The sequence below is a fragment of the Orycteropus afer genome, unplaced genomic scaffold (assembly GCF_000298275.1).
Source record: "Orycteropus afer afer isolate SDZICR_OR568_19922 unplaced genomic scaffold, OryAfe1.0 scaffold00127, whole genome shotgun sequence".
Taxonomy (NCBI): Eukaryota; Metazoa; Chordata; class Mammalia; order Tubulidentata; family Orycteropodidae; genus Orycteropus; species Orycteropus afer.
Window position 1 is genome coordinate 3,594,047 of NW_006921714.1, and position 12,457 is coordinate 3,606,503.

Sequence of the window (12,457 nt, forward strand, 5' to 3'; positions counted from 1 at the left end):
CTGTTTGAATGAGTGCCTCTTGGTCTATGTACAGTTTTCTTGTAAGCACAATGAAGTGTTCTGGAATTTCCGTTCTTCACAATATTATCAATAATTTTTTATGATCCACACAGTTGAATGCCTTTGCATACTCAATAAAGCACAGGAAAGGATTTTTTCCTGATGGTTTTTCATTTTTTTCCTTCTAATACATTCCTATGCTTTGGCTGCATTTTTATCTTTGGGTTCTATGACAAGAATACATTTCCCTTCTTTTTCCTTAAATGAAGTGAGGTTGGTTTATATTTCTTGTATCTAATGTATTAAACAAATGTCTTTAACTATGAGGATGAATGTCATGCCTGATGATATACCAGCTCAACCCACTAGCTCAATACTTACAACTCCTGGCATTTTACTTTCCTCTCTTTCCATGTGGGTATTTACAGTAGCATATAGAGCTAGGCTGTCACACAACACTTAACCAGTAGAGTCCACAGTAAAATAATATATTTTATAGTCTGGAAAATTTTAAGATTAATGATTCAGTTACAGTAAGCTCAAGTAGTACCCTTATTTTTCAATACTATCATTTCCAAATTGTATAAAATGAATTTAATTTAAATAAAGAATGATAAAAGTATTATACATGTCAGAAACATATACCTATACTAGGGTTGTCTGGTAAAGTGCATGCTGTTCAGTAAAAAACTGAATTTAAGATAAATATTTTTTTTATAATATGAGTATGCCCAAAATATTACATGAGACATGTACACAGGATAATATTACATGGAACAAATAATTTCTTAATATTTTTTTTCATTTGCTGTATCTGGCAACTCAGACTTAAAGGTAAAATAATTAATTTAGATCACTCTTACCTGTGTTTTTGGTGATGTTTTCTCTAGGGATATTAATTACCCAGTAAACCTGATCACTGAACTTGAATAAAGAAGAAATCAGAAAACAATGTTTTACTGCACTTATAGCAAAGCTTGTGTCATTCTACATTTTTTTAAAAAGAAGATTTGACAAAAACATCCAATTATTATGTCACATATCTTTGGATAACTTGTCTTGTTTTACGGCCAATGTCGTTTTTTCTTATAAACTCCAAAACCGAACCCACTGCCATCGTGTCAGTTCCAACTCATAGTGACTCCCTTTGGGTTTCCGAAGTGGTAAATCTTTATGGAAGTAGACTGCCTAGGCTTCCTTCTGCAGAGTGGCTGGTGGGTTTGAACCGCCAACCTTCTGGTTAGCAGTCAAATGCCTTAGGCACTACGCCACCACAGCTCTTTTTTTTACTTATAGCCCTATGTTATTCCAGAAAGCCGTGGGCTATCTTTCAAAGATAGATGTAATAGAAGATGATGACAAATTTCAAACAGACCAGAAGAAGTGTAGCAGAATCAATTTAACCAAAAACCAAACTAACTGCCTTCGAGTCAGATCTGACTCATAGCGACCCCTCCTTGGGTTTCTGAGGCAGTATCACTACGGAAATAGATTGCCCTGTCTTCCTTCCGAGGAGTGGCTGGTGGGTTTGAACCGCCAGCCTTCTAGTTAGCAGTCAATGCCATAGGCACTATGCCACCAGGGCTCCCAGAATCAATTAATGTGGGAGAAAAAAAAAAAAAAAAGAAAGTGGAGTCGATATGAAGCGGTTAGCAAAATGCATGCCAGAACATTGTATACACTTGGAAGAGGCAAGGGAATGATTTTCTGGTATTGAATGGGATCCTCTCCTGATGAAAGTCCAAATGCTCACTTCAGTGATGGTTTGTAACACCAGAAATGGCAAGAGGGTTTTGATGGTCCGATACACTGGCAATGCCCCAGCTTTCTGTGATTTGGACCAATCCCTACTCAGTCTCTTCTGCTTCACTCTTCTACACAGTCTCCACATATAATAGTTTTATACTTGCTAGTTGCCAAAATCACATGGATTCTATTAATTTATTGTTCATTTCCTAGACTTAACAGATTGGATAAACACATTTACTTCACTAAGCAATGAAAGAAAAGGAGAAAATACTCAAGAATAACAAAATTAAGTCAAAATTTAAAAGTCATTTATATTCGGCACTTTACTCCTGTTCATGCTCCCTAAGTATTAGCTAAAGTGTAATAGTATTAACAAGCATGAACAGTTAAGGGATGAGTAGATACCAGACCACTGGGAGGGTGGAATGAAGGAAATGAGAAGATTCCTTCAATGTTCCTGTGTAGCTGATACATAGCAGATGTCAGGGCAGCAGGATGAATTTGAGGAAATTGACACATCAATGTCAATTGATGGAAATAGAATGTGTGAGGTCAGTGAATGCAGGGCATTTGTACGGGTCACTGGGACTTTATGAAAAGACAGGGCAAGTACAAAGGAAAAATAGAGTGTGGTGTAGAATTCAGATTCTGAGATCAGAGTGCCTGGGTTTAAATCTTGCTTAATCTAATCTTAGCTATGTGACATTTCCACCCCTGCTGATGAGTTGATTCCACCTTGTAGTGACCCCCCATTGGGTTTCCAAGGCTCTAAATCTTTACGGAAATAGATTGCCTCATCTTCCTCCTGCAGAGCAGTTTGTGGGTTTGAACTGTCTACCTTCTGGTTAGCAGCCAAATGTCTTACAGATGACACTTCACAGGTACCTTAACCTCTGTGTACCTCATCTTCTTCGTTTGTAAAGTGGGAATAACAATACTACCTACTCCCTAGGGTTATTATGAAGATTAAATGAAATCAGATTCAGCTCTAAGAACAGTGTTTGGCACTAACTATATGGTAGCTGTTCCTATAGTTGCTATCATAGTTATTGTTATTCTGTGAATACCAACAATATGAACTGATGACCAGGTAAAGTTTTATCAAATGGAGTGCAATATCCAACTAAGGGTGATTTGCACATGATACATTCCCGGTTGCCCTGGTAACTGTTTTCATTCCCCAGACTCTAACATTATAATGAAAAGAGAGGAAAACATACACAGAGGTGTTTTGTTAGCACAGCTCTCTCTTCTTACTATTGCTTATACACACCTTTATGGGGTAGATAACCCCAGAATGGGTCGGGAGGGTATGGAAAAGAAGACAACAATACACATTCAATAGACTGTGTATGAACAATTCTATCTGTTAATACAGATGCAAAAGCTGTCAATAAAAGTTTAGCAAGTAGAATTCAAGATGACCTTATCATATCTGACTAAGTTAAGGAAAGAAAGCATAGTTTTAGTTTTAAAATCTTTTAAATCATTAACAATATTGATGATCAAAAGAGAAAAACCATTTATAATTATACAGATCCTGAAAAGGCATCAGATAAAATCCAACATTCAATTTTCTCTTAAAAATTGAAATAGATGAAATTTTCTTAACATAAAATCTAATAAACAGCTCACAATTCAACAGTACACTTAATGAGGAAATCCTGAAAGTATTTTTATTAAGGTCAGGAATGACTTTCCTACAATGATAATTTAATATTATTGTGGAGTTAACTAACCAATGCAGTACCTTCATAAGAGAAGCAGCTGCATTCATTAGAAAGTTCAGCAAGGTTGGTGGAACTAAATTGCTGTTAGGTGCCATCGAGTCAGTTCCAACTCATAGCAACCCTGTGTACAACAGAACAAAACACTGCCCTGTCCTGCACCATCCTCACAACCTTTGCTATGTTAGAGGCCATCACTGCAGCCACCGTGTCAAACCAGCTATTGAGGGACTTCCCCCTTTTCACTGACCCTTTCCCTTTACTAAGCATGATATCATTCTCCAAGGAATGGTCCCTTCTAACGACATGACCAAAACACATGTGATCAAGTCTGACCATTTTTATTTCTAAGGAGCTCTCCAGCTGTACTTTTTCCAAGACAGGTTTGCTTGTTATTCTGGTGGTCCGTGGTATTTTCAATATTCTTTGCCAACATCATAATTCAAATGAATCAATTCTTCCTTGGTTTTCCTTATTCCTCATCTAGCTAGTTTTTGAATTATCTTCAGCAAAATTTTACTTACGTGTGATATTAATGATACTGTTCGATAATCTCCACCCATAACAACAACAACAACATAAGGAAGAGTATTCTTCTTATTAATAACATATCACTGAATAAAATAAAATGCAATTACCAAAGTTAAATTAAAGTGGAAGATGCCAGTATAGGTACTATTTATGATTTCCAAAGTGGGAGCAAGTCCTCCTGATGTAAACACACTTAGAATTTCCCTCGAAGTAACCTCATCTTCAGTTTGGAAAAAACACCGGATTTCCTTTAGGAAAGAGGAAAAAAGCCAGTAATAACAATTAATTTGGTAGACAGAAGAATATCCTACTAATCTAAAAATGAAGAGAAATCTGTGGAAAGCAGTTGCTGCTACAGACTGTTATTTTTAATAATTCCAAACCGTGGCTAGAAAAAAAAAATCTATTTAAAATGGTCCCTTTCAGAAATCAGTAACCTATTACTTTATTGTCAAAATAGCTGTCAATTGAATCGTTATAATAATCTTTTCTTCTCTCACAGAAATAGGTATAAAGTTATAATGTTTAATAAACAAAGCATCAAAACACATGCTATTGCATGTAAAAATTCCCATTTTATTGAAATCATTATTTTGTGTCTAAATAACAAGAGAAATAATTATATAAACCATTTTTTACAGCATTTTATTGGCTATTTCCCTATTTTGATAAAGTATATAAAAGCACAACCATCAATAATAGTGGCTTTAACTGAAAATCAACATGACACAGATCGTAAGACTTTGTCTCATTTAGTTCTAACGGTTGAGGTCACTTTTGGCAAGGTACCTACCTGAGCTTCAGTATCTGTAGCTACAAAATGGAGAAGCACATTCATTTCAAAAATATTTACTGAGCCCTTACTGCCAATCAGTTGCTGAAGACACAAAAGTGAACAAAAGACAAAAATCCCCCCCCACCAAACCCTCACAGAACTTACACTGTAGTGGGGCTGGCCACGAGACAGACTACGTGGATAGACAGACAGAACAAAGAAAGAAAGAATAAAGTGTAAGAAGAAAAACAGGACTGGGAGATCAGGAGCAGAGGGGCTGGACAGGGAGGTGTGATTTTTAATAGGGCTGTGAGGGCAAGACCACAGCAGTACTTACAATAATGGTACTTACCTCACAGAAGATTGAAGTTCACAATGAACAAAACGCTTTGAACAATGCCTGATACACACAAATGCTTGACAAGGTGAGCTATTATTGGTACTAATACCACTACTACAATTGCAACATCACTATTTTTAAAGGTGGACTGTCATTCCCCTTTCAAGAGGATAGAACAGAAGACCAGAGAGCTCCGGTAACTCCTAGGGCACACAGAGCACTAATGGCAGGAGCAAGATTGGACACCAGCTCTGCAAGCCTGTCTCCCTGCAAAGCCCATTCTTCTTCCAGAATATAAAGTCACAAATATGAAAGGTACTTTTGACTTTAGGGCATGCGTTTCAAACTGATGTGAGTGAAAGAAGAAAGAAATATATGTTTGGCGTATTAAAAAGAAACTGGGACTAAAGGAAAGCAGATTTGGGCATAAACCCGTTTGTCCTCATGGAGTATTGCTCTTTGTTTTTATTATATTTATCATAGATCTGTGGGCAATTTATACACTTTTTTTTTTTTAACTGTATTTTGTTGGCCTTTGCTGGGTGGCTATCTTAACAGTACTTTTCATTTTGTGTTGTTGTTGTTAAGTCTCCTAATATTTGAATCAATCAAATCTTTCCTTACCTAGAGTGACAACTGCAGTGTGGTACTTGTTCTAATAGGAAAAGATTCTTTCCCAAGATCAGGTGAGGTAACTTTCTTTCCCTAACAAGCTACATCTATCAACCCGCAAAAGGAGAAATCAGTCACGTACAAAAGCTGAAAATCCTCACAACTAGTTTTTAAAAAAGAAAAAAGAAGTGAGAAGGAGGCTTGGCGGGGGCGGGGGGTGTTGCAAAACCACGCATGCTGTTCAGTGGCTAAATAAATTCCACCTGATCCGTGGACTATAAAGGACAGAACACATTACAATTTGCAGTGAAACCTGTGAGTGCCACTCATCAGGACGACCTTGTTTCCCTGCATCTCTCAAGCTTTCCACCTCTGACAGACGCAGTCTTACCACTTTTCTATCATCTGTTTTAGTTTCAAACATTTGAGCTTTCCTTTTCTGACAAGTTTCTGCTTGCCATGGTTCGGGCTGTTACAGGCGTCACTGCATACAGAATGCCCACCCCCACCCGCACGAAGCTGAAGAGAGTGGAAGGCATTTGCAAACACAGAGCCCAGCGCCATCCCTTTACACATGGGCCAGTAGCACATACAATTATGGGACCTTACCAAGAGAGCTGAGGAAAGATACAGCTTGAATATTTCATCCTTTTGGGGGAACCCTTCGCTAGAACAAGCAAAGTATCTCGTCATTTCACCTAAATTGTACAGAAATACATATGTTTTAGGTTAGCAGCAGAAGAATTTCTTTCAGAAGATCCATATATTTAAAAAACAAAGACAAAATATTTTTAAAAGAAAAAAAAATTATTTTATTTATTTTAAATTTTCTTTACTCTAGATAGGGAGCTCTGGTGGTATCGTGCCTAAGGCATTTGACTGCTAACCTGTGTTAGACTGGGTTCTCCAGAGAAACAAAACCAGTAAAGCTTAGAAGGCTAGCTGTTCAAACCCACCAGCCACTCCTCAGAAGGAAGACCAGGCAATCTACTTCAGTAGAGACACCCCAGGAAACCCAAGGAGGGATCGCTATGAGTTAGAACTCACCCCATGGCAGTGAGTTTGGTTTGTTTTATTCTATCGAAAGTTTAAATCTTCTACTTTCTTTCTTTCTTTTTTAAGATACACTGTCAGGACACTAAAGAGGAAGGTTTGGCTGAAGCACTAAGATAAAATATAACGCACACTGGACCATGATGCAAAATTTTCAAAAGTGGCTAAAAGTCAGTTCTTGGGTCTTAAACCCGTCACGTTCAGTGAACCATAAAAGGGTCAGGAGGTGGAGACTGGGGAAGATTTTCAGTTTTGACAGAGAGCTGCTGCAAAGAAGGTGGCCCCTCTGGCAAAAGGGGAGGAGGATCTTGTCTCCTTACTGGAGTCTGAGGAAAGAAGCTTTTGATGGGGCCACTCAGAAAGGTAAAATGTATGCCCAAGAGTTTGGGGCACAAACTCAGACTAAAAATCTCAATGACAAGAGATGATTTGTGGGGAGAACAGCAGATGTGCTGATAGGAATGGGACGATGTTTGGAGTTTTGCACAACCCAAGTTTGCTGGGGCAAAAGATGCGACAACGCTTGTTGTGGTCCAGATGTGGGCCACTTGTGAGGAAGAACTAGCAGAGGGTCACCTGAGGTTTTGTCCTCAAAGGTCTCTCGAGTGGCAATTAGCTTTCAGTAGAAAGTACTAGAAGAAACAGTTGGATTTTTAGGAACTGAGGAAGGAATAAATGACCAGTGAAAACAGAGCAGTGTGCCCTGTTAGAACTGCAGAAGAGTGACCCTAATAATGTAATGGGGGGGGGGCATGCACTGAAGGACTTGGGCAAGAGTCCAGGAGACCCGGAGGCCACTTCAGACATCTGCTGAATCCAAGAATGCTCCCCCCAGAATCAATTAAGGAAGAGCTATTCCACTCCCATGGACTTCTCCCTCCCTGCCCAGAACCTTGGAGCAGAAGAGTCAAACTCCAAAGTTAGCAAGATGGGGAGAAGGAACCTAAGCATTTTGGTGGGGAAAAGGAAGAGCTGATTTTAACCCTGTTTCCTAACGGCAAGTTTCCTACCCGCACAGAACAAACAAGAGGTAAGTTCTGACTGTTACATGGACTTGGACCTTTTCATTACAACAGTTGCAATATGAGGCTTTTATCATTTGAAATGACTGGAGGACTGTTACAATCACCTAATCATAACTCAAAAAGTCCTGGGGCCTGCTGAAATAGTCATTCAGGGAAAGAGGAAGAACTAGCTCCAAAGAGCAGATTTAAATGAGAGGTAAAAATCCATTTATTTTATAACTCCATACTGTGCATCCTATACATGAAACGTAACAGTTTCAGTGCTATTCTTAAGATCATATCTGTGCAAACACTGCATTGCCAGTGGCAGCAAACATTAGGCTATGGGTAAACTCATAGGCAAACTCAAAGATCAGGTGGGGCTAGGCGAACAGCACCAAGGATGGATTTGGCTGAATAGAGTCTTACATATGTACTTGTGCTACAAATATATCCCTATACAGTACAGAAGTAACAGAGGACAAGGTTGGAGTAGCTTCTCAAAGACAACCAAAGACCTCAAGGGAGAGAATCATGGGCCTGTGGCTTGGGACCATAGTGTTGGGGGACTGCAAGCTCAATTGGCACAACATAGTACATGAAAATCTGATTCTACATCCTACTTTGGTGAGTAGCAACTGGGGTCTTAAAAGCTTTTGAGTAGCCAAAAGATGCAACTATTAGTCTCCTCTCATCTGAAGCAAAGAAGAGTGAAGTAATTTGGAAACTATTAGTCCAAAGATCTGACGGACCACAAGGACCTTAGTCTTCACGACCCTGAGACCAGAAGAATTGGATGGTGCCCAGCTACCAATGCCAACCACTCAGAAAGGCATCAAAATTGGAGATCCTGGATAGAGTGGGAGGAAAAAATGTGGAACAAAATTCAAAAACACAAAAGTGACCAGAATTAGTGGTTGCATAGAGACTGGTGGAACATCCGAGACTATGGCCTTCGGACCTGGAAATAGACTCACTTCCACGGGCTGGCTCTCAGACCAACAGTAGAAAGACCTACAAGCAGAACACCCACCCCAGGGTGAGGCACCCACCTACCCTAGGGAGATGCACCCCTTGGATCAATCAGCCATGAGACACCAGAGGGGCAGCATTCACAGAGGGAAAGCTGGACAGACAGGAGAGCACAGATAAGAAGGGTGCCGGGAGGGAGCAGTCACAGGGAGGGGAGGGAAGGAGGGTTTTTTACGGTTGGGGATTGTAATCGGGCTGTGACACCAAATGTGTATGAACTGTTGAGAGTAAAACAAATCTTCTTTGTAAATTTGCACACAAACCACAATTAATTTTTTTTAAAGAAAAGAGCATATCTGTGCAAGTATCACAAATATGATTTAAAATCTCAATCAAGAGGTTACAATGTTAAACAGTTTTCCAAGTACTTTCAACCGACACAATCATTTTGCTGATACCTGCCAATGCTGCCAGATCTGCTTTGTTAAAGCTATGATTTTATTCTAAAGTCACAATTACTTCACGCCTTAAAAATCTTCACCAACACCCCATTGCCTAATGAATAAACTCCTTAAATGGGAGAGAAGCTAAGAGGAAGGAAAGTCTTTTGAATAACAGACTTGGGCCAGACGCTGGGTTTATAGTTTGTCTTACTAAATTCCTACAATGCCTTGTGAGCGTATATTTTTTCTCATATCTGAACACTTTAAACACTTGGACACCGAATTTTCTTACAGATAGAAATCTTCCCAAAGAAGAATTTCAGTGGGGTTTGAAATTGTTTGTTCAAAATGGGAAAACAGAAAAATGCAACTAATTGACATGCAGAAAAGATGGACGCTTACTACAAATTTTTCAGTGAAAACCTTTAGAAAATCGGTAGATGAGATTGAAAATGAGGAATCATGATGTGTATTTAGTTAAGTCAACACGTACTTCAATGTATTCATTGTTCTCACCAAAAATCTTGTAATTGGTAACAATTTAAAAAATTGGAGCAAAGAGTTTTGTGCTGTTAATAAGTATACTTCACAATAAGTTTAGAATAGTATTTCATCCCTTTTTATATCCTGTTTTTTTTTAATGTAGATTTGTAAGGTACATAATGCATCAATACAGGAGTACATGTATATAAATAAATGTGCAGATACTGTGGAAACAAGTTCAATATATTTTTACTAATAGAGTGCATTTCTAAAAAATCTGAAGACCTGATACAAACTCAGGTGGTGGTCTTCTGCCTGTTCCCTCTGCCCCTGGTTGTCCTCCCTGCCGTGCATTTTACACGATGCTGCCATGTTCATCTTCTTCAGCTGTAGCGGTGATATGTCATGGCTCTCCCCAACCATCCTCAGTGGCTTCCCAGTGAATATAGACTAAGCCCAAATTCCTTAGCTGGCCACGCAGGGATCTCTAGGATATGCTCCACTCTATTTTTCCAAAATACTTTACTTCCTTTATCCTCTCATTCTAGTCAAGCTGAGCTACTTACTGGCCCCCTCACATACTCTGATTTCCTACTTTAGCACTTGTTCACTTGCCTAAGATATTATGTCTTCATAGGACCAAACTGAAAAAAAAACAAACTAACTGCCTTTGTGTCTGTCCTGACTCATAGCGACCCCTCCCTTTGGGTTTCTGAGGTGGTATCTCTATGGAAGTACATTGCCCAACCTTCCTTCCAGTCTTCCCCATAGCTGCATATCCAACTGCTACCCATCTTGGGGGACCAACATTGACTGCTATCTTCTGTATGAAGTCTTCCTTGATCCTCTAGCTAGAAATATCCTCCTTTTTTTCTCTGAATTTCATAAATTTTTCTGTGTGTCTTGTATCTTATATTTACATATGTGTCATATATTCTGCAGTAGAACATAGGAACTGAAATTGGGGTCATCCCAGAACTCCTCCAATTCTGTAATAGACCTAGCAATAAAAGATGGCCTGAATCCATGTCTCCACCCAGTGAATGACTTTCTATTGAATGTCTACTATCCTCTAGGAGCCAGTCAAGGATGTTCCAGGACCTGAACAGTCTGTACAGATGGATATGAATTTGTTTAGTTCCTTTAACAAATTTTTCCACCATAAACACTTTTTTAAACAAATCTTATTGTGATTTGGGTGATTTATAAAGCAGATTTGCTTTACTCTCAGCAGTTCATGCACGTTTGGTTTCACACCCTGGTTACAATTCCCCACCATGAAAAACTCCTCCCATCTCTTCCCTGTGACTACCCCTTCTCTGCACCCATCATAAAGACTGTAAATCTTTACAGAAGTAGAGGGTCTCATCTTCCTCCTGCAGAGCAGCTGGTGGGTTTGAACCACCAACCTTGTGGTTGGAAGTTAAATGTTTAGGCACAGTGCCACCAGAGCTCCTTATAATCAGCAACACATTATCAATTTTTCAATGCATTGTCAATTTTGTAGCCACAGTAATAACTAATCAATTGCACCTATCATTAAGATGCAAATTTATTGTAAAAACTGTTACAGTATTGACAGACAGGCTTTCTAAAGAATTTGGAAATGCAAGTTGCACTATCCACTTGAAGCAGTATCTTTTTTTCTTTTTTAATTTTTGCTGTGATTTGGGTGAAAGTTTATAGAGCAAATTTATTTCCCACACAGCAGTTCACACACACTTTGTCTCATGACATTGACTGCAATTTCCCATAATGCAACAGCTCTCTTCCCATTTCCTCCCCATAGTTACTTCTTCCCTGTGTCCTTCCCACCCATGCACCCCTTCTACGTAGTATCTTGCAACTTAACTTTCAATTCACCATAAAGTCTTATTGGCTAATTTAATCTTTGTATTATTTTTCTGAAAATTCTCTTCAATCTCAATGTACTAGCCTTGTAATTCAGGGTACAAATCATACTACATGCAACCATTTGTGGTGGAAAGAATTAAGAGAAAACAGAAAGTTTAAAATGCGCTTTAAATATTCTGTGACTTAAACCAAAACCAAACAAAAAACAAACCCACTGTTTTCGAGTTGATCCTGACTCACAGCGACCCCCACTGGGTTTCTGAGGAGGTAAATCTTTATGAAAGTAGATTGCCCAGTCATTGCTAACTGTTCGGTTAGCAGTCAGATGCCTTAGGCACTGTGCTACCAGAGCCCCTCATTGTAGGACTTATAAGTGTTAAAATCCACAAGAGACAAATATCTATATACACACTGAATAAAAATAGGTTTACAATGATAATAATAGAAATATTAATAGTCCACAGTATAATAGATAATATCTAGGAATAAATTAAAAGATAAAGAAGTCCTAAAAGAAAACTATTTCAAGTGTAAATGAGGAAAGGATATAAATGAGAACTCCTGAGAAGGAACTAGAGCGAAGGAGTGACAATCTGAAACGTACCTTTATTATATAGTATTCCAGATGGAAAATCAAACATGTTCAAAAGCAAAATCACCACATATACAAGTGGAAATGCCATCTGTTGGAAGAAATAACAATGATTCCCTTTCAATTATCCTGAACTTATTTTTCAGTTTCTTTTGCTATAAACAACTACAAAATAGTAAAGAAATCCTCATTTCCTTTTAAGTTCAAAGTACTTCGCATCACGAACAAAACCAGACAACATAATAATTGACCAAGTTTTACACTTACTCCCTAATTGGTATTGAGGATCTTTATAAATTAAATTACTGCAAACTAGACAAAG

General features: G+C 38.5%; 1 protein-coding gene across 1 annotated transcript in view; it reads right to left on the minus strand.

The window, feature by feature from the left end:
* CATSPERB (cation channel sperm associated auxiliary subunit beta) overlaps positions 1-12,226 on the minus strand; it is a 171,534-nt gene extending 159,308 nt beyond the window's left edge. Inside the window, exons 1-4 of the mRNA XM_007944535.1 lie at positions 12,148-12,226; positions 6,344-6,432; positions 4,115-4,255; positions 864-924 (exon numbers count right to left, since the gene is read on the minus strand). Coding sequence (XP_007942726.1) covers positions 864-924; positions 4,115-4,255; positions 6,344-6,432; positions 12,148-12,226 — 370 coding nt within the window. The remainder of the gene's footprint in view (positions 1-863; positions 925-4,114; positions 4,256-6,343; positions 6,433-12,147) is intronic.
* Positions 12,227-12,457: the final 231 nt, after the last annotated feature.